We start from the raw sequence: 23487 nt of genomic DNA, 5'->3' as shown, positions 1-23487 counted from the left end.
GGGGCGTGTAAGTGGTGCTGTTCTACAAACAATATTGCCTAAACATCAATTCATGTAAAAAAAAAATGACAGGAACAGTAATAAATGTAATAACAACTATAAATGTAAACTAAATTAAAATAAAGCATACATTAATGGGTAGTAAGGAGATTCTACTGGACACATAGACAACAATTTAACGTGAAAAATCAATAATTTTATGATTAGTGACTGATTTCTGATGCGTGTGTGTCAGATATGAATTTTTCTGAAAAAGAAAAATGATTTTGCCTTGGCGCTTTTTTCTCATTGGCCGCTAGAGGGCGTTGAAGGCGCTGCGTTTCCGTCCGTTGCCGCTAGTGGGCAGTGAGTTGCGGCGCTCGATGGTGCTGCTGAAGTTTTCAAGATGTCGTCGCTGGAGCAGAGACTCTCCCGAATCGAGGAGAAACTCAAGCAGGAAAATAAAGAAGCTCGCAAACGAATCGACCTGAACATCGACATGAGCCCGCAGCGGTCGCGTCCGAGGCCAAGTGAGTGTGTGAGAGAGTGAACGAGTGATTGAACGTAATGACGGAGGGATGAAACACACAATCTACATGATATAAACAAACAAACCGATCAAATCCTGACACTTCACTCACACTGACTCTCGTGATTCTCTGTTAAAGGTCTGGGGGTTTTGTTTAGCAGGGTTTGCACTCGAGATTGTTTACTCTAGATTTGCTCTTTAAAGTAAATAAATAAATAAAAAATTCTGGCAGTCAGATCACTAGCGTTAGCCTGGCGGCTAGCTGTGTTTAGCAGGCCCTGATACTCACATATCAGTCTGTATGTCTGTCTGTCTGGTTCTCACATATCTGTCTATGTATCTGTCCGTTTTTCCTTGTCTCTTCTCACACAATATCAGGTTGCGTGTGGGAATATCTTTATTTAGAGAGCCTGTTGGTGTTTAGTGTTGTAAAATCACCAGTCATGACAGACTTGTATTGTTGTGAATTGCTGGTTTGGTTTTCCAAAATACTGTCAGTAGTCTGTATTTAGAGAAAATACATGTTTTCCCCCCCCCTTATCCTTTATAATTTATTTGGGTTTTTGTTCTTGAGAAAACCGTCTTGACATCATGGAGTGACCATCATGAAGGGATCATGTCAAGAGTGTTTTTAGACATTTAGAACATTAAAAGTATTTTAACATTAATTAATATAATTTTATGTCATATATCTGGCTTGTTCCTGCGTGAGTGAAGTGCAAGATCTGTTCTCAAACCTCCTCCACACACTGACAGTGTGTTTGAATTGATGTGCTGATGTCCCAGTACATTACGTTCCTGGACGCTCAGTGTTCGTGTCAGTTTCTGTCTTGTGGTGGATCTTTTTTTTTTTTTACACTGATCAAAAACACTTTCAGAGGGTCAGTTTGTGTATTTGTATTATGCAGAAATCATTTTGAGCATCTGGATTTTGTTACATGCTTGTGGGCAGTGATTGAAGCCGGTAGACAACATGTGCAAACTGATTCCTTATCCATTATTCACATTAGACATGGTAAATGGTCAGGAAAATGTATGTGTGTGAGATTGCCTTTTAATTAAGTTTATCTGAGAATTAGTTTTTAAGGGATTTAAGCAAAAAAAAAAAAAAAAAAAAACTGTCATCATTTGCTAACCCTAATGTTGTTCCAAACCTATAAGATTTTTCATCTTCCTACGATTTGTTTATCTTCAGAACACAAGTGAAGATATTTTAATGAAAAGTATGTTCATTCCAAAACTCTGATGCTTCAGAATGTTTGTAAAGAGATTTAAAACCATCTCAGCTGAATAGTTTATTCTAAGCATTCTGAAGAGCCACAGTTCTTTTATATGAAAACCATATTTAATCACAAAAATGACTTAAGGGTGAATGAGTAATGATGACATTTTTCATTTTGTGGTGGACTAACCTTTTAAGGATTTTTGTTGAATGTGTGAGATAGGCTTTTATTTTATCTGAGAATTAGTTTAAAACTCATTATTATTATTATTATTTTTTTTTTACAGTTATTTATTTACACTGCCAGTCAGAAGTTTTCTAACAGTAAGATTTTTCATATTTTTAAAGTAGTTTTTTTCTGCTCACCAAGCCTGCAGTTATTTGATCCAAAGTACAGCAAAAACTGTAAAATTTAGAAATATTTTTTACTATTTAAAATAACTGTTTTCTGTTTGAATATATTTTAAAATGTCATTTATTCCTGTGATTAAATCTAAATTTTCAGCATCATTACTCCAGTCTTCAGAGTCACATGATCTTTCAGAAATCATTCTAATATGCTGATCTACTGTTCAAGAAACATTTTTTATTATTATTATAAATATTTAAAACAGTTTTTGTAAAATTATACATTATACCATTCAAAATGAATGAATGAATTTTTTTTTTTTGGAAGGGGAAAGAAATTATAGAAATTAATCTGAAAACCTGAAAAAAGAAAATCTATGTTTTCAACATAATACATGTTTTTTGAGCAGAATGTATTAAAATTTATTAGAATGATTTCTGAAGGATCATGTGACTGGAGTAATGATGCTAAAAAACAGCTTTAACAGGAATAAAATGCATTTTATAATATATTCAAATAGAAAACAGTTATTTTAAATAGTAAAAATATTTCAAATTTTATTCAAATTTAATTTCAAAAACATTAAAAATCTTAATGTTGAAATCTTTTTTGGTTATATATATATATATATAGATATAGATATAGATATATATATATATATATATATATATATATATATATATATATAGATATAGATATATATATGTATATTTTTTTTTTTATTGTTTAATGATCAATTTAAAAGTATAGTGCACCCAAAAATGAAAATCCTGTCATCATTTACTCTCCTCATGTTGTTCCAAATGATATGACTTGCTTTCTCCCGTGAAAGAAGCAAAATATTGTTTACATGTCATTATGGTAAAATCCCTGAAAATATCAAGATGTTATCTTTTGTTAATATCGTACACCCTTACATGTAAATGATGACAGAGTTTTTGTTTTTGGGTGAACTTTCCCTATAACTGATCATAATTTTAGCTACCAAAAATGTATTACCATATTTAAATCCATTCGACTGAATTTACAGGTTTCCCCCCATATCAGATAGCTGGATGCATATGTGTTTTTTTTAGATGGTGTCAGGTCAGTGTTATTTAGGATAGGTGGAGTGTGATGGTGTTGAAGGTGAATCATAACGTTTGAAGAGAGGGACGCAGTGATCCCAGGAGGTGTGTGTGGGCTTTTTGTAATGAGTGTGTGTGTATTTTCTCTCCTCTGTATCTAGTCATCGTGATCCAGCTCAGTCCAGCTCCAGCCCCTTCCCAGCGCGCAGGTACCATCATCATCATCACCACCACCACTACATCACGCTGCATCACCCTCTCTCTCCTCTCTCTCTCTTTACCTTGCAGGTTACATGCACTACATCACCTTCTGCATCTCTATATTTGCTCTCTTCTGTTTCTCTCTCCACTCTCTCTTTCAAAGTCAACATGAAGTGACATTCGTTTCCATTTTTGCTTTCACAATGTGGAATGAAACAGGGTGTTCAAGGGTGATTGTATCTGTCATAATTGATTCACCCAAAAATGAAATTTCTTTCATGAATTACTCACCCTCTGTCGTTCCAAACCCGTAAAACCTTTCATCACTGATGTCACATGGACTATTTTAATCATGTGTTTCTAGACCCTAAAACGTCTCAGTTGCGTCTAAAATACTGTAAAAGTCAAAATGTTTTATTATAATTCAAAAGAATTGTTCTTTGTATTTAAAGAAATGTTTTATGTTTTTATTGTATTTATATGGTGTATTTTTTTTTCCTGTGGAACAAAGCTGAATTTTAATCCGTCATTGCTCCATTACTCTCCGGTGTCACCTGATCTTTCAGAAATCGTTCTAATAGGCCGATTTGCTGCTCAAGAAACATTTCTTATATTTTCAATGTTGAAAACGTGTGCTGCTAAATATTGTTGTGGAAATAACATTTTAAAAATGATACAAATACACCTTTTATAACGTTATGAGTGTCTTTACTGTCAGTTGAATGCATTCAGTTTTAACTCAACTTGCATTGAGTTAATTTCTTTCAGTTACACTGCCAGTCAAATATTTTTGGACAGTATTAATGTTTTTTAATGAAGCATTATTGCTCACCAAGCCTGCATTTATTTAACTCAAAATACAGCAAAAGCAGTAATATTGTGAAATATTTTTACAGTTTAAAATAGCTGCTTTCTATGTTAATATATATTAAAATGTATTCTGCTTAGCTGTTTTCAACTACAACAACAACAATAATAATAATAATAATGATAATAAATGTTTTTGAGCAGCAAATCAGAATATTAGAATGATTTCTGAAGGATCATAGGACTGGAGAAAAGATGCTTATAATTCATCTTTGAATCATGAAGATAAATTCCATTTTAAAATATTAAAATAGAAAACAGTTATTTTAAATAGTGTAAACATTTAAGAATTTTACTGTTTTTACTGTACTTTGGATCAAATAAAATAAGAATTGGTGAGCAGAAGAGGCTTCTTTAAAAAACATTAAAAATCTTACTGTACAAAAACTTCTGACTGGTAGTGTAAATGGCCGAACTCACTGAGCATGTTATCTTCAAGAAGTGATGATAATTATTGACTTGGTATCAAGCTGAATTTTTGGTATTGATCCAGCCTTAAATCCAAAATAATCCCAGAAAAGTGGATTAATAAAGTAAATAGGGTCAGTTTTTATTTCATGTTGGCTTTAATCTCAAACAGCTTTCTGTCATTAATCGCACTTACATAAACATGTCTAAAATTTCATCAAATGCATGATTTTTGTTTAGGGAACACAACCATTCTCCTACTTTCATGCTGAAATCTCACTTCAAATCTTCCTCTTTTTCATTTCTTCAGTTCACTCTCTCATTCTCTTTTCCACCTCAACATGAAAAGGGAGCAGCAAGCGTGTGTGTGTGTGTGTGTGTGTGTGTGTGTATGTGTGTTGTGAGTGTGAGACCTGTGTGTAGGATTTGTTGGAAGATCAGACATTTTGCATGTTGTGGCTATAACTGCACGGCCCGACTGAGCGAACACATCCACACACAAACACAAAGCTATGGCGGCACTCGACAGGGTGTTCTGTGTTCAACTGTAACTTGGGTTTGAGCTTGTCTGGCCTCTCCTGTCTCTCAGCTCTGTGTCCGTTCTTTCTGGAGGAGACGGCTTCGGCTCTGTTTTCTGCACAGATGTGGATTACGGCCACGTCGGCCCCTGTATGTGTGTCCAGCAGGTGTTTCTGCACCAAGTTGCTTGACCTCACTGACTAACCCAAGCTAACTGATTCTCTCCCATGAACAGGTTTTGCTGAGGAGGAATCAGAAGTTCCACGGTTTTCCATTTCTCCTGTAAAGGCAGTGTTGTTTCTATGCTCAAACAACATGTAGATAATCTGTAAAATGTTTAGTTTTGCACGGTTTGGTGAGCGAATGTCAAATGTCACCCGGTGGTGACTTCTGCTTGTCCCGGTGCATGCTGGGAATGCTAACACTAACTCCAGTGGCTGGTTTTCACTTGTTTGGCAGACCTTGTCATTTCTGTGTGTGACTGTGTCTGATCTTGGCATGACTTGGACTTTTATTACTCTTTATTTGACTGATGTTTCCTCACAATTTTAGATTGTGACAAATGTCAGATGGTAAAATGATCTTTGACTTTTCTCCATAGACGGTAATTAAACACTCCACAACTCACTACTAGGGTGTAGTGAATCTCACAAAAACTGTCAAGAAATACCCAGATCATATTTCAGATTTTTTTTTTTATAATAATAATAGTTATTTTTAGAAAGTAAATTTTTATTATGTTAAAAAAAATATTATAACTACAACTAATAAGAATGACTGTTATTTTTTTTAAATAATAGTGATAATAATACAATTACTAATAATATAATATATATATATATATATATATATAAAATATACACACCACACACACACATGTATTATGTACACAAAAACTTATTTTGGGTGCGATTAATAGCGATTAGTCGTTGCCCAGCGCTATATATATGTAACAACAACAGTAATAGCAAAAAAAATTATTGTTAATGAAAATTACAATAATTAAAACCAATCTTTTTGTATTTTACGCATTATATTATTACAATATTATATCATGCTATCAGTAAAAAAAAATAATAATGGGAATTGGGAAACGGGATGATACTACAATACTGTTTTCATACATGTAGGGCTGGGAGATGAGATGATAATAAAATTATTATTATATAAAATTATTTGTTTTAATATTAGTAATAATAAAGCATTATTATTGTTTAGTAGATAAATCTGTATTGTTCTTATTGTTCTTATATATATATATATATATATATATATATATATATATATATATATAAATGAATAATGGGATTTAGATGATACAGTGATATTTGACACATAGGACTGGGTGAGATAGCCCAAAAAAAATGATTAAAATTTTCAGCCGAAATCGATAATTATTACTATACATTTCTTTATAGTCTTTATTTATTGTAAGTTTATTGGCAGCTGGTCTGTGTGGCGCCATTAGTGCCGTTTTGTTCCACTTTTCATGAATAATCATTTATTGAACTCTTGTTATTGAGGATAACTATTGTTGATTGAACTGTTGTTATTGAGGAAAATTATATTGCAATAATATCGTTATTGTTTTATCACCCAGTCATACTCTACTAGCCTACGCTACTATGAGAGGGCAAAATAGACCTCAGATTGAATCTAGATCAGCTGTCGTATTCTGGGCCTTTAGATGTGAGACTCTTAATTTAGGGTCCTTGAACATTCATGATTGACCATGAATTGACGGTCAGTGACTTCCTGTCTTCTGTCCTTTTTATCCCACTCATTCCAACCTTCTTATCTTTTTTTCCAGCTCTACAGTTACCATTGGCCAACGATGGAGGAAGTCGCTCGTCCTCCTCAGAAAGCTCTCCTCAACACCCCTCGTACCCCAGCAGACCCCGACAAATGCTTACGCTTCCCACCCCACCTTACAGCCTACAGAAAAGCCTAGAGAAGTAAGTCACACACACAGCATGTAGTTTGCGTTTTAAGAATATCAAAGTCTTGCTGTGTTAATCTGTTTATTTTTATCTTCAGTGCTGAAATTGATCAAAAGCTGCAGGAAATTATGAAACAAACAGGATATTTAAAGATTGACGGACAGGTGAGTCATCTGTCGTAGTCTGAAGGTATTAAATGTGGAGAAAAGTGTCTGACCTTTTGTGTGTCTATCTTCAGCGTTACCCTGCAGAGGTGACGGATCTGATCAGCGAGGGAGAGATTGGCAGTGGAACCTGTGGGCAGGTGTTTAAAGTTCGCTTTAAGAAGACTGGCCATGTCATCGCAGTTAAGGTCGGTTCAACTCCTGGTTTCTCTGCTAAGTCTGTTGTCCCTGATGGGACAAAGTGTTCTAAAATTTGATAAATGACCCCTGAATATAATGATTCTCTTACATTCGTCATATCCCTTGCTTTATTACTCAGACTTAAAGGGATAGTTTACCCAAAAACTAACATGTCATTCCAAAGAACACAAAAAACACTTTTAAAAATGTTGGTAACCAGACAGTTTTGCGTTTTATTGACGTTTTTGTAAATCCCTGTAAGAAAATCCCTGTGAGAAGAATAGTAGGTGTGATATCAAACATTAAAATAATTGCTATTTATATTGTCACTCTTCTAAAGCCAAAAGACATTCAGATATTATCTGGCAAATATCATTATTCAGATTTCTCAATGAAGGCGTTTGTGTATCCATGTGTTTGTCATCTTAAACTTTCCTTGTAATTACCGAGTCATTAAAACAGCAGTTAAGGCAGAAGTAATTACTGTTTACTAATTACATCACTGCTCTTGGTTTGTGTAGTCTAGTAGTGTTTAAATGAGTGTGTTTCCTTCGTGTGTGTTTTTCCCTGCAGCAAATGAGGAGGACGGGTAATAAAGATGAGAACAAGAGAATCCTCATGGATCTGGATGTTGTATTGAAGAGTCACGACTGTCCGTACATCATTCAGTGCTACGGAGCAATAGTCACCAATGTGAGTAACACAATCATGATGTATTTCAGCTACAGTAATCATTTTTAGATATAAATTAGGCAATGGTACTCTTAAAAATAGTGAAAGTGCTCTGATGCCTTTGAAAAGATTTCAATGGATCTTAAATCTGCTATCTTTGCCTATTTAGGATTAATTACAGTGTTTCACCTGCCAAATTGACATTTTGTGAACATTTCTGAAATCTGTATTTTCTGTTTATCTATCTATCTGTCTATCTATCTATTGGCAGCAATTTTGGACCTCTTGAACTTAAACTGCTTTATGTTCATTGTATTAAATTACTTGAATTACTAAAGTCTCTCTTCTTCTGTAGACGGATGTGTTCATTGCCATGGAACTAATGGGGACGTGTGCAGAGAAGCTGAAGAAGCGGATCCAGGGGCCCATACCGGAGGCCATTCTGGGAAAGATGACTGTGGCCGTAAGTATTTCTTTAAATTCACCTTATTCAGAATGGAATCTGTTATTGGTTGGATATTGGTCTGTTTGTAAGTTGAATCTCTCTGATCTCTTTTCATCTTGCTCTTTTTCTTCTCATGTAGATTGTAAAGGCTCTGCTTTATCTAAAAGAGAAACATGGTGTCATTCACCGAGACGTGAAGCCATCTAATATCCTGTTGGACGCCAAAGGGCAGATCAAACTGTGTGATTTTGGCATTAGTGGCCGACTGGTAGATTCTAAGGCCAAGACTCGCAGCGCCGGCTGTGCTGCGTACATGGCGGTAAGTACATGGTCCTAGAGTCAAGTTTTTAAGTCAGTTGAAAAATGTAAAATAAATCAATCTTATGAGGTAAAATTAAAAGTATGATGCATCATATATATATATGTATGTATATATATATATATATATATATATATATATATATATATATATTTTGTTTTTTTATTTATTTTTTTTTTTTCTAGCCTGAGAGAATAGACCCTCCAGACCCCAGTAAGCCAGACTATGACATCAGAGCTGACGTCTGGAGTCTTGGCATTTCTCTGGTGAGTTCTTCTTCCTACATTTTGCTGAGCAGACACTTGTTTGATTGCTTCGATTTGTGTAGGGGATGTTACATAATTATATATTACCACTCGTTTAATTTGCATAGATGTGGAATTTACACTTCCTTTTAAAGGTTTGGGGTCGGCGAAAGAAACTAAAGAAGTTCACTTCCAGAATAAAAATGTCCTGATAGTTTGCTCACCCACGTGTCATCAAAAAAAGATGTTTATAAATAAATTAAGGTATTATTCACAGGATTTTTCCCCAAATAATGGACTTCAGTTTGAAGGTCCAAATTGCAGTTTGAATGCAGCTTCAAAGGGCTCTGCACAAACCCAGCAGAGAAATAAGGGTCTTATCTAGTGAAACTAGATAAGAAAATTAAAAGGAACGATTTTGAAGTTGAAGGAGAAAATGAGATTGATATTTTTTTTTTTTTTTTTTTCTTTCCCCTTTCCTTTTTGAGCTAACTGTGTGACGCTTCTAAAAAGATTATATAATGGGCATTGCATATGCATCGCAGAGTTAGTGCAAGATGAGCATTTGTGGTTAAAAAGTATATTAGTTTGAATTTTTTAAAGAAAATGACCGATCGTTTCACTAGATAAGACGCTTATTCCTCGGCTGGGATCATGTAGATCCTTTTGAACTTGCACTGAAACTGCAGTTTGGACCTTCAACCTGTTGAAGGTTGAAGTTCACTATATGAAGAAAAATCCTGGAATGTTTTTTCTCAGAAATCTTAATTTAAAAGAAAGACATAAACATCTTGGATGACATGGGGGTGAGTAAATAGTCATTAAATAGATTGGTTCAAAAATATTTTTTTTTCCTTCTAGAAGTGAATTAATTCACTTCTAATTCATCTTTGCCTTCAGTTATTTTAAATTGCAAAAATATTTCACTATATGTATTTTTTTACTGTATTTTTTTAGACAAATGCAGCCTTGGTGAGCATGAGACTTAAAAACATAAAACATTTTACCAACTCCAAACTTTTGAGCAGTAGTGTCAATGTCAGTAAATAACTGTACTTCAAAACATAATTTACTTTTGTATAACAAGCAATTATTCCTCTTCACCTGTAGGTGGAGCTAGCCACGGGACAGTTTCCTTACAAGAACTGCAAGACAGACTTTGAGGTTCTCACCAAAGTTCTGCAAGAGGACCCGCCGGTCCTTCCTCTCAGCATGGGCTTTTCCCCTGACTTTCAGTCCTTCGTCAAAGACTGGTACACTCATATGAAATCACATAAACAAACATAAATCAGGGTTCATACAAGGTGCTTAAAGTGCTTGAAGTACTTGATATTGACTTTTGAAAAGTAAGGCCTGGAAAACCCTTGACAATAGCAATATTCCTAAAGAATATTAAGAATATAAAGAATTATTGAAAGACAATTTATCTAGGAAATAAGTGTTAAATGTTTTATATATCTTCAATATCTTTTCACGCAAAATTCACAAAATTTAACAAACGAAATACTTTCTTCACTTATTTTAGTTAACAGAACTAGTAAAAAACTAATAAAACACAAAAAAGCAAAAAAAAAAAAAAAAAAAAGAGATAAAATTGAAAGAGCTAATTATTTTTGAATTTCAACATTGCTTGTAGTGATTTCCCCAAATGATTTACTGTTTTGAAGCGCTGCAATAGGATCGCGTATCGCGAATCATTTGATTTAGATTGGGACTTCGGAGCAGGTTTGTGAATCTTTTGCTTCACATCGGAACTTCAGATCACGAATCATTTGATTCAGATCAGAACTTCGAAGAAGGTTAACAAATCATTTGATTCAGATAAAGACATCGGTGAGGGTTTCCAAATAATTTGATTCAGTTCGGAACTTCAGAGTGTGGATTGCGAATCATTTGTTTCAGATCAGGATTTCGGGGTGCTTTCACAAATCTTTTTTCAGATTTTTTTTTTTTTTTTTAAATTAAAGAGTCAAAAACAAACCCTTAAGGCAGTACAGATATAAAACAAAACAAAGACATGGTTTTAATTTGAAAAAGACATTGTTTGATAAGTGGGATCTCTGATTAAAGTCCTTGAAAATCAAAAAAGTAGTGCTTGAAAAGTCCTTGAAAATCCTGGAATTTTATTTGACAGTATCTGTATGAACCCTGGTAAAGTTTTAGCATCACTATCTGTTGTATTTTTGAGTTTTCTTCAAATCTAAGTCTTCTCTGTCTCTACAGCCTCACAAAGGATCACAGAAAAAGGCCAAAATACCACAAGCTGCTTGTAAGTCTCAATCGAGCATTAATTGTAGTGCTCAGTTTAACATCAAACATCTTCCATAGCCTGTTCTGATCGTTTTTTAACTTTTTTCCATAGGAACACAGTTTCATCCGTCGTTACGAGGTGTCAGAAGTAGACGTGGCGGGTTGGTTCCAGACGGTGATGGAGCGCACAGAGTCTCCTCGCAGCAGTCAGTGCTTCAGCCATCACCAGCTCCACTCTCTCTTCAGCAGGTAGCCAGGCGGAGAACGAGAGAAACGGAGGGATGGCGGGAGAGAAAAAAATGATGCGATTTTGAGAGGTTGATTTAGAGACACAGATGGACAGGTTTGAAATATAAATTATGTAAACGAAAGCGTGGAGATGGACCGTTTGAGAGAAAGAAATGGCTGAAACGAAAGCGAGAATGTTCATTTGGGAGTTTGACTGATCGACAGACAATCCTGGGCAGGTTTGATGTAAATCGGAAATATTTTTGTCCTTCTCATCCACCCATCGAACAGGATGGACCATTACAGGTTGCAGTCTAACAGAGTCACTGTGACGCGCGCACGCACGCACATTTACAGTAACACACTGTTTCACTAAATCACGATCGCTGAATGCCGTATAAAGAGCAAAGCGTACAGTCCGTTCACTTCAAAATCCAAATCCACACGTCATGGAATCCTCCGTAGCCCCTTACTCAGGGACTGAACAGAGTAGTCGAACAACACTGTGCAATGGTGTGTGTGTGAGTGTGTGTGTTATCCGTTTATTAGTCCTAGCTCTTCACTTTCCTGTACAGTTTAAGTACACTTAGCCGTTAGGCGAATCTAAGCAAATAGAAATTAGCAACATAATAGCAGTGTGATATATCAAAAACTATGTTTTATAGAAGTATTCTTTTGCTAGCAAGCATCAGCAGATATTTCAGTAATTGTAACGTTAGTGATTCTTAGTCGTAGAACTTCTAATCCTTGGTGTTTAGATTGTTATAACTAGTTTGGTCTGGAATTTCATGTATTGGAATAGATATATTGGCTATGAGAGAAGGTCGTATGTGAAGATAAAACTAGTGGTTGAGCGATAAGTCTAATTTAATACGCAGCGACAACTATAAACAAACAATTTTGGTTTGTTTTTCGAAAGCCTCGCATTGGTTCAACCAGTGGTGTAAATTTGGGGCGGGACTATCTGCTTTGTCCGACCACTTTCATTGGCCGATAATCTCAAAATGCCCAAGTATCGGACTTTTATATCGGTCTACCACTAGATAAAACACAAAAAAATTAGCCCAGAATGTGTAAAGTCGTACACAGTGCACACCTCAGGAAGACGAGTGTTAGAAATGTGTATTTTAACCAGATTTAGCTGTGTTTCAGTCTTAGAGCGTGAGGAAGAAACCGCAATCGAGTCACCAAAAGCGTAGATGAGATTGTTGTCATAGTCACTCAGAGTGGTGTTGAGAGACAAGCGGGGGAGTTGGAGTTTGTTCGGTTTGTTTCGAGCGTTTCCTCCATGAGAATAAAAAAAATGTCTCATTTTGTGAGTGGAACATTTCTGCTCTGATTCACCCGGCTCATCTACCCAGACAACCGTTCATCATTTCATTCTCTTTTTCCCATGAGCATTTGAGTTCCTGCAAACCAAAGCTTGTTTTTTTTTTTTTTTTTTTTTTTTTTTTTGTTTGTTTGTTTGTTTGTTTGTTTGTTTGTTTGACACAGCACTGCTTTTTTTCTGGCCAGCTGTTGTTCTCAGAGGATTTCAGCACCTGCTCGTGGGTCGCGCTGAAGATGTTCAGCGACTTTCACAACCAAAGCTGTAGAGTGTAAGATTCACTGCTTTAAAAAGCCAAATCACTGCTAGACTGAGTGCGAGAAGAATGAAAACTTGACTAAACGAATGAGAAAAGAGAGATTCAGATGGTAACAGTACGTTGAGACGGGAAGTACGGTGCTATATAAGGGATTGAAGAAAGAGTCATGAACGTAGGAGAGGAAAATAGGAGGAAGGCATATAGAAAGTATTAAAGAAAGTCTCCAGTGAAGTCTTATGGAAAGTATCAGCTCATGTATAGAGGTTTGCTGAGGTTGGTTGTTTTCTAGATCGCTAGCTGGATGTTGCATAAAAGCTTTTGATTTTTTTGAACCAATGTACCAATTTTTATTTTTAGGGGTTGATTAGTTTTTGCGTCTTACTGTTTTCATTATCCTTGAAACGTTGTTTGCTATTATTATTACTATTATTATATTTATTTATTATCTTGCTGCTACTGTTTACTTTAGATGCTGCTGTCGATGATTATATTCCCCAAAGGATAATCCTTTTTGTTTCTGAACCAAATGCATAAAACACTGCAATGTCTACACATTTACCAAATATGAAAATAATAACCTGTAAAATGCATAATGTCATCCTTTAAGAGGCAAAAAAGAAAGCAAGCGAGGAGATGAAGTAAACTGAGAATATATAGACCTATATCTATATTTATATCTAAATGGTTTGTTTTTGAAACTACGCCACTATGCCAACTCACACAAGCATCACCGCTCACTGTAGGCAACTAATAAGAATGACTTCCAGTTACTTCCAGGTAATATCTATATATATTTGAGCTAGATTTTCTTTTGTTACACCATTAGCTGTGGGTCACGCAGGCAGATATGTTTGTAATTGTCCTCCTGTGTCCGTCCTGCGGTGGATGAATTCATAAGTTTTATTCTAATCGAACTCATCAGTCGTAATGCATTCTCCTCTTTAAATATTTGAGCTATTTTGGTTATGCTGTCATGTTAATTTTCAACTTTTTAGTCAAAGAAGTTTAGATTTTGCCCCAAATTTAGCAGTTAGCAGATCTGATCCTAGGGATCTAATTTTGGAAGTCCATTAGTTTTCACTGAATTGACGAATCAATTAAAAGGTCAGAAAATACACTACTGGTCAAAAGTTTTTGAACAGTATGATTTTTAGTGGGTTTTTTTTCTCTTCTGTTCACCAAGCCTGCATTTATTTGATTCAGAATACAGCAAAAACATTACAATTTTGAAATATTTTTACTATTTAAAAATTTCTATTTGAATGTATTTTACAATGTAATTTATTCCTGTGATGCAAAGCTGAATTTTCAGCATGATCCTTCAGAAATCATTCTGATTTGCTGTTCAAAAAGCATTTTTTATTATTATCATCAATATTTTTAAAAAGTTGCATACTTTTTTCAGGATTCTTTGATATATAGAAAGATCAAAAAAATGTTGGCGAAGAAATTACAGAAATTAATATTTTTATTTAGCAAGGAGGCTTTAAATTTATCAAAAGTGATGATAAAAACATTTATAATGTTACAAAAGGTTTCTATTTCAGATAAATGTTATTCTTAACTTTATGTAATAATTTTTTTGAGCAAGTCAGCATCTTACAATGATTTCTGAAAGATCAAGTGACACTGAAGACTGAGTGATGATGCTAAAAATTCAGCTTTGCATCACCAGTGTAAATTACACTTCACAATATATTCAAATAGAAAGCAGTTATTTTAAATAGTAAAAATATTTCAAAATATTTCAAAATAAATACAGGCTTGGTGAGCAGAAGAGATGGCTTCAAAAAAACATCCAAAATCTTACTATTCAAAAACTTTTGACTGGTTTTGTATGTTAAATGCTTTGTTTTTCCCTAACACTATATTTAACAATGATCTGTAACTCTTTACCTCCACCAGTTTCTTCACTCAAACGCCAAATAGAATCTCTAACAGGACTCTTTGCCGTCAACATAACACTGATTTCCTGTTTGGTGTTGATGTTCATCACAGATCCTGTGGTGCCTGCCTGTCTGTCTGTCCGTCATTCTCTCAGTAGACCTTATAGATACGACCGCAGCATTACACACCAAAGGTGTCATCAATAAAACAAATTCAAACCAGTGGCGTTGTTGTCATTAGGATGATTATTGTTATACTAGATGATGCTGGATTGTTATTCTGAGGGATATACAGCTTCATGGATGTAATTTCCTGTAAGACAGTGACGGGTCAACCTTCACTGTTAGGGTTTATTTTGCTGACACACACACATACACGCCTCTATGGAAATGATCTGAGATGCTAATCTATATGGTTTATGCTTGGTTTAAAGTGTACTTCCATTCACTGTTGTTTTCTGGCACTATTTTTCATTTGTAATTATTTTTTTATTTGCTTTTCTGAAATCAAAGCATCAGTTCTTTATATGCGTGTGTGTTTTGATTTGCTGAAGTAGGCGTTTCTGTGAATAGGACAGAGATATTGAACCCATTTCTGCTGACGGTAGTCGTACACGTCCCGAACACCAAATGTTAACTAAACCAGTGCGTGCTGCTGTTTCATTAGTTATTGTTTATCTGTGTATGCAAGTATGTGTGTTTGTGTGTGTGTGCGCGTGCGTGCGTGTTGCAGCATCACTGTTGTTTTTGGAGTGTGTGCTTCGGCGTGTACTTTGCCGTCATGTTGTCTTTATTACTTTTTAGAATTGTTATTGTTGTTACTTTGTTAAATTATCATGATGCCCCATCTGTAATTAAACCAAATACTCACTATGCAGTCACTCAAATCAAGTCCGTTTGCGTTTTTCCCCCCGGAACTTCCTGTATATATACACAAACACACACGCACGCACGCAACTACTGGAGTCTCCATGATGAGCGAGTGAATATCACGTCCTCAGCTAGAGCGGAAAGAGAATTTACGATCAATAGAGAGAGTGTTTTCTTTTGTTTTTCTTCAATGAGCTGACATATTTAAGGATTGTACTGGGATGGGGTGGGTGGGATGTATTTGGGGTCAGATTCAGAGGGGTTGGTAGTTTGGAGAAATAGTTTGTCCAGTGCTGTAAGTATATCAATTGCATGTTATGATCTCTGAAGTAACTGCCATTGATTTTACATTTTGTTTTTGGTTTGGAAGGGGAGGGGATACATAAATATTTTATCTTTATTTATGATTTTTTATATATATATATATATATATATATATATATATAATAAAGTACTTTTTTCCAAAATATTGTGTTTTTAGAAAAAGACACACTTTTGCCTTTTTATGTCTGACTTTTTGATCTTAATATGCATTCTAGAATTTTTACTTTTATCATTGTTGGCTATTTTAAGCTGTTAATGATATTGTGTTGTTTGTATTGATTCTTAACCTTTTGTTTGTTTCTCTTCCATGTTGTATTTGTGTTCGATTGATCTATGAATGAGTGCTGAAAGAGGTTTTAGCAAGACATTGTGTCTTCAGCTGTTAGAAAACCAAAAGTCTGTTATTTTGTATGCGTTTGGTCCTTTTTTTTCCATTTTGAGTACAATTACCATTTTGTTTGCTCTTATTACGGATATTATTACTATTATCTGCAGGGTTAAGATCACACCAAATTAAGAGAAAAGTGGGACAGACTGCGAGTTTCAAATGTTTCTGGGGAATGTTGCGTCAAAGGTGTGTCTTTTTCTGTTGAAGCTAAGCAATCATTGCTCTTTTTTTATTTTATTTTATTTTTTTGGATAGCGCGTTGTCTTTTTTTTCCCCCCGGAGCTGTTATTAGAGCTCTGTTTTGCTGTATGGATACAATGTGTTTTTATGTGGAAATCTCACAATTTTTAGCTGCTGTTGCACTGGAGGTTTTTATTATTATTATTTGACATGATGGAGTTTAGATCCATGTAGTTCACCAAATTCTATTTGACTGATAGATGGAGTTTAAAAATGTTTAAACTTGCTAATTTTGTTCTGATGTGGCCGTTGACATGCTGTTCAAGTCAAAAAGAACCATTTGTTGGCAATTTCAACAGCTTGAAAAATATATGGCAAAAAATGCTTCGTGCCAACAAATTTAGACAACCTTATATGTTCTCTGGTATATGGATATATGAAAGTTATAGAACATAGATATTATGATGCAACATTTTTGCTAACGTTTTGGGATTAGTTTGAGTTAATCTAAGATATTTGATGTGGTATGTTAAAAGACTCAACTACAACAGCCAAGCACGAATAATGTAGCTTGTCTTATATTTTTTTGTACTTTTATTTATTTTTGCCTCATTTTGGGCACCATCTTAATATTATATATGGAGCAGAAGTATCCCAACCTGTTGTATTGTATTGAGAGACAGCCATCACAGTTTTATTGTTTTGATGCCCCTTTCCCCACTTTGTTGTTTTTTCATTTCAAATGAAAGAAATGCCATTATATTGTGAATACCTCAGGATTTTTTTTTTCTTTTGGGAAAAATTAAAAACTTTCAAAAACCTAAAACAAATAAAATACAAAAAAAGTGTTTGTGTGGTTTATTTTTTGTACTACAGTCAAACATTCACCGAGTTTTCTGCCACAGTGGGTTGCGAATATGATTATTAAACATTACACCATCAGTAGCATAGCAAGTCCAAACGTTATAGGTTAATGTGGGCTCCAAAGCCTATTGTTGTCTTTTCTAAGGTAATAATTAAATTAATTGTGTTTTGTTACTTTTAATATAACACATAATATCCATTAAACTGTCCATTTTATTACGAAATTCAAACAATAAATGTTTTTTTTAGCTCTTTAATGTGGCATGAGATCAATTTGCCTCAAGCAGCATCTTTTTCTGTTTTCTACTAGTTACAGCATTAAATAAATATGAAAAAAATCAGAACAACTTGTCTTATGTAATCGATCAGTCAGTGTTTGAAATTTGTACTCTTGTAAACTTGTAAATAGCAATAAAAGTCGTAACATAACCTCTTATTTCATAATTCAGATAAGCACAAACTTTAATTTTTTTTCTTGTATATATATATATATAATATATATATATATATAATTATATAAATAATATATAATTATTATTATTATTATTATTATTTTATTTTTTTTGGAGTTTGTCTCTGTTTTACTTTATTCACGCAATATAACAGAACTCTGATCTCTATTTTGACTTTATTCTAAAAATATTGTGATACTAAAACTCTACCATATTTATTAAAAGTCATAATGCAAACACGCTCTTGGCACAGCGGACCAAAATGCAAAAAAAAGAAAAGAAAAGAAAAGAAAAAAAGAAGGTTAAAAAACACACACATTTTAGTTGTAATTAATTGAATTTAATTATTTCGGCAAATTCCATTGTCCTTGGTGTTTAATTTAAGGCTTAGTGTATTCTCATTAGGGAAAATGGCTAATTTTATTAGTCTTTTGTTGAAAGAGAATTAAAATAAAAGAAAGAGTTATCCAAACGGTTCAATCTGAAACATACCGGTCCTACTTCTACGACTCTTGTATCATTCCGCGTTAGCTCTTTATGCAACTAAATATAGAAGCAGATAACTGAGATGGGATGCAGATTAATATGTGAATTATTAATAGTAGGCTATGACTGGCTCACTATACCATACACATCTAACACTATCAATCGTACATATTACCTTTAAAATCCTGTTTTTTGGTTATAAAAGTTAAACTGTTCTTGAAAATGGTACACAGGCTTTTTAAAAATCGCCAACACAGATTCAGAAGTAGATCTCTACTAGTGATGGGAAGTTCGGATCATTTTACCGACTCGGACCTTTGAGTCTCGTTCAGCAAAATGAACGAATCTTTTTTCATTTCATTTCGTTCATTTTAGCTAAATATAATTAAAATGTTACGTATTACCTCCCTAACACATCTACTGCTTACACAAAAGTTGATCACACTACAAACAAGACAAAACTATAATGTTATAAGAATCAGAAAAGATTAATTCATTGTTTACCTGGGTCTTTAGTCTATGATTAGCTCACCTCACCTCTTATCTGACAAGTTTTCGGGTTTGAGTCGTTCGTTCATCACGTGACAGCACCATAAGATTCGAAAAACCTGAAGATTCGAAACAAGTGAACTAATTCCAGTACAGAACCTAATAGGATGTTGCGCGACTGAACGAATCACTCTCCCAGACGACTCGATCGTCCTGAGTCACATTAAAGATTCGTTCAAAATGAACGAATCGTTCAAGAACGGCCCATCACTAATCTCTACTCTGACTAGGCTCACTAGGTTCAGCAGGTTTCACTATTAGGACATTTTTGAATAGTAAGGACATTTTAGATCTCAAGTATATTAAAACCAACACATACACATAAACTTTTAATATTAATGTTCTCTTCACCAATCTCAGGAGATACTTGTGATCTCACATCACCATTCCATCTGTTGGAAACCGAAAGATGAACACGTCAAAGAAGCAGCCGTGTCCAGATGACCCAGAAAGTTTTCATTCCCTCCTTCAGGTTTGTTGATATGAATAAACCTGTCAGTTTTAAATCTGCAATAACCATTATATTGACAAAGAATGTAACAGAATAGGTTTTATTTGAGTCTTTCCCTTGGATAAAGTTGCTTTACGTTTCAAAGAGACATACATAATCACTCAGGAACATGTGCCTTATTTAAAAAATTAATTTAGTCAGCATGGCATTAAATAGGATTTTATTATTCATTCTTGAGCTTTAATTCCTGAGGTTTCAAACGGTCGCACACGTGACCCGTCTATACCTCAGCCACCTCTCATATTAGACAGTTAAGACATTCAAAATTATGTTTCCTTGATTATCATCAGTGCAAAAATGCTAATCAAGCAAAATAAGAAACCGCTTACTGTTTTCTCTACAATCTCTAAAGTGTTTTAAAAAGCTATTAAAAAAGCCAGTGGTAAAACAAATAAATTAAATAGTAGTTGGCAATCCTTTCAGTTCTCATAAACATATAAAACAAACAGTCTCAGCATAAAAGACTGAAACAAAGCAAAAGGATTAGGGTTGAGGAATTTGTACATCTCAGTGAGGTTTCAGAGATAATATACATTGATTATAGACAATTTTTAGGTTGGTGAATACGGGAAGGATGACATTTGGCTTTGGAGTGCAAGGAAGATCTGCTCCAGTACTGGACACTGTGTCCTCGGCACCCATTTAGCAATATAACAATTTAAACTCCCCACGTCTTCATAGGATTATATTACAGGTGTTTTTGTTCATCTCTCTTTTTTTGCTTTGTGAATGTGCAATAACAAAATAAGGCATCCACCTCGTCTACCTGAAGCACAAGTAGTTCTGCATTTCTGAAAGGCTAAAAACACACACACACACAGGCAAAAGACAAACACGCATCCAATTCCACATGAGATATTTCTGGCATTAATAAAACTCCCCATAAAAGCCTTCTGCATTCCCTTTCCTCAATTCGTCACTAATTTTTTACTCTCTGCCACTCTCACTTCCTCGCTGTCTCCCGTGATCACTACCGCTCTTCATTTCCTCACACTCTTTACACTCTTGCTCTCTACTGTATCCACTTCCTGACTCTGACCGCAATCACTCCCCATCTCTACCGTATTCACTTCCTCGCTCACTACCACAGTCTTTTTTGCTCACTACCACAATCACTCCCCATCTCTCTACTGCATTCACTTCCTCACTCTCTACTGTTCTCACTTCCTTGCTCACTACAGCATCCGCTTTCTCGCTCACTACCGCAATAATTTCCTCGCTCACTACCACAATCACTCCCCCTCTTTTAGAGCCCTGCACGGGCCTAAAATCCAGGCCCTAGCCCGGCTCTGGCCGGAGATGCTCAGGCGCTAGCCCGGCCCTTGTCCGACAGCCTATCAGAATTCTTGGCCAGAGTCTGGCCCGATCCCGTCTTGTTATCCTCTTCTCCCAAAACAACTTATACTACTGTTTCAGCTATTAAAAAAAGCTCATTATTGTATAAAATGGCAAAGTGATTATATTTTGTTTCGTTATTTTAAGTTAATTTAGAAAAACGTTTGGAGCATTTGTCATCCGTTAAATGTAAGTTTTTGTTTTTTAAAGTACCAAACGATCACTTGCACTGGAAACATTGAAAAATACAACGTAATTTTTGCTCATGAGAGTAATAAATTGTTCGAAACTGTACTTTTGTGTGCATTCATAATATCAGCAAAATGTTGTGCTTTTATAAAATAAAGAAAGAATGAAACGGGATGTGCTTTCTGCAGTTTCGCTTTTGAGCAGGAGCGCTTCTGATAAACCGAAACTAACCGAAAGTGAATAGCCTACTTGCCTCACTGACTTGATAAATATATCTATAGAAAGCTTTAAATTACTGCATTAAAACTAAATAATTCAAATCAAAAACAAAGACTCTTTCATTATAAAATCCCTAAAGATGCACGTCTCTCTAAAGGCGCGTCCAATGAGGAGATGGCGACTCAGGATCATCAACTTCGTCTTTGCAATACTTGTTCAGAAAACACTAGTTTATTAATTAATTATTAAAATACCACCTTACTACTTCCCCCCCAAACATTCATGGTAGTTACTTTTGCTGGTGTTTTGCTGCAAGCTTTAGCCTATTGCATGCACTTGAACGCGTAAATCTTCAAGCTGCACTGAAGGCGCGATCGCTGCTGCTGCTGATGGGACACTAAACACCGTCTGAGCCGCTCTTGACAGTCGCCATGTTGTTTCCACCATTGCGGCAATTTATTATTATTATCATCTTTTTTTTCCATCACCATGAGTAATGGATGTCTACAATATACAAATAAGGAGAAGCCTAAAAACAGATGCCCAGCCCACGTCTGAGCTATGACTTGAAAACTGCCCAAGGGGCGCAAAAGAAGTCGGGCCCGTTGGGCCCGGGCTAAAATGCAGGGCTCTACCCTCTTTCTACCACATTCACTTCCTTGCTCACTACTGCAATCGTTTCCTCACTCACTACCACAATCAGGCCCTCCCTCTACCGCATTCACTCCCTCACTCTATACTGCTCTCACCACAATCACTTCCTCGCTATCTTTTTTTTCTGCACACACTTCCTCACTCACTTCCTCTCTTTCTTTCATGCTCACTCGTCTTCTCACTGCATATTGTTCTTATTTCCTCACTCTTGTTCTTTACACCATACTTTAGTATGTACCTCACTCAACCTCTCTACATTTATCCGTTTCTCTTTCCTACTATTTCACCTTAGTACAATTTTTACTTTTTGTCATTCTTGATTTCCTACCCCTCAGATGTATCCATCTGTACACATTTCCATCTCAGCAGTCAGTCCATCTGTACTCTACACTATTTAACCATCCATTTTTTTTTTAACCCCCACTGAGATCTTTCCTATTATAATTTATCCAACATTTGACCACCCGCGTAACTTTCCATTCTGTTGTCCGTCATTAAAATAATATCAGATGTCAGGAACATATTGTTACTGAAAATCTGCAGTGATTTTTTTCTAATAATGTGCAAGCATTGCAACCTTAAATCAAATATCATCAAGCCATAATCTAACCATTGTAATTAAAATGGGTCTCTATAAAGCAGCATAATTCCCTCTTCAAGCGTTTCTAAACCTCCACAGTCTTGTCTCAGCTTCAGACCTTCAACAATGCATCCTGGGAAGCCATTTTCAGTCTAGAAGGCATTTAATGGGAGAAGTTGCCAATGAATGTTTAGATTGTGGTCGTACACACACACACACACACACACACACACACACACACAAACACACACACACACAAACACATTTTCAAAAAAAAAAAAAAATTAATTAAATTAAATTAAATTAAATTAAAATCAGAAATCAGTCACACCACACACTACTCTACTGAAATGGTATTGTCTGGAAACAGACAGGAAATCCAAAACTTAGGTATACTGGCCCCAACTGTAGACATAATTTCCCGTGAAACTCCTAAAAGATGTAGGAGCCACTAATTTTAGTGGCAAAGTACCTCAAGGAGTGGTTCCTCTGCCTTGGTGGCCCCCCACAATCCCTGGACCCTGTTGTCATAGTCTTTGAGCAAAAAAATCCCAAAGGCATAAAACAGAGTCACAATTTTGGGTAATGTAGTGTTAATAGGGTCTAAATCACAGTATCTTTGGTGGCTTTCCAGAAATCTTAATTCAGAAGTCTTTTCTTCTATATTCGTTTTTATACTCTTCAGCCCCTGGTGGGACTTTGCATCTCTTTACAGTGCCCTTTGACCCTGCATTACTCGCTTTTCAGCAATCTGACACTCCAGAGAAGTCCACGTTGGGGTCCCTGGTGAGGTTCTTCCTCTGACGGACTGTCTTCTCTTCATCCTACAC

General features: G+C 35.2%; 2 protein-coding genes across 6 annotated transcripts in view; one reads left to right on the top strand and one right to left on the bottom strand.

Annotated features, from left to right (window-relative positions):
* Positions 1-359: 359 nt before the first annotated feature.
* Positions 360-15278, top strand: map2k7 (mitogen-activated protein kinase kinase 7). 2 transcript variants are annotated; one of them, XM_051107691.1, is made up of 12 exons: positions 360-509; positions 3308-3355; positions 6952-7096; positions 7179-7245; positions 7320-7433; positions 7999-8118; positions 8453-8560; positions 8682-8861; positions 9047-9127; positions 10217-10359; positions 11330-11375; positions 11469-15278. In XM_051107691.1, exons 1-12 carry the CDS (start codon positions 386-388, stop codon positions 11607-11609), a joined length of 1317 nt encoding a protein of 438 aa, XP_050963648.1. In that variant the 5' UTR covers positions 360-385; the 3' UTR covers positions 11610-15278. The 2 variants fall into 2 exon arrangements, with proteins under 2 accessions (XP_050963648.1, XP_050963655.1); XM_051107698.1 differs by lacking the exon at positions 3308-3355.
* A 4428-nt stretch (positions 15279-19706) lies between these two features.
* Positions 19707-23487, bottom strand: part of pnpla6 (patatin-like phospholipase domain containing 6) — a 36485-nt gene continuing 32704 nt past the window's right edge. For all 4 annotated transcript variants that reach the window (XM_051100611.1, XM_051100556.1, XM_051100674.1 and 1 more), the window contains exon 34: positions 19707-23481. In XM_051100611.1, coding sequence (XP_050956568.1) covers positions 23401-23481 — 81 coding nt within the window. In that variant the 3' untranslated portion in view covers positions 19707-23400. The remainder of the gene's footprint in view (positions 23482-23487) is intronic.

Source organism: Labeo rohita, chromosome 1 (assembly GCF_022985175.1).
Source record: "Labeo rohita strain BAU-BD-2019 chromosome 1, IGBB_LRoh.1.0, whole genome shotgun sequence".
In the NCBI taxonomy this organism is placed as follows: domain Eukaryota; kingdom Metazoa; phylum Chordata; class Actinopteri; order Cypriniformes; family Cyprinidae; genus Labeo; species Labeo rohita.
Note: the sequence above shows the minus strand (reverse complement) of the source record. Positions and strands in the feature narration are given on the sequence as shown.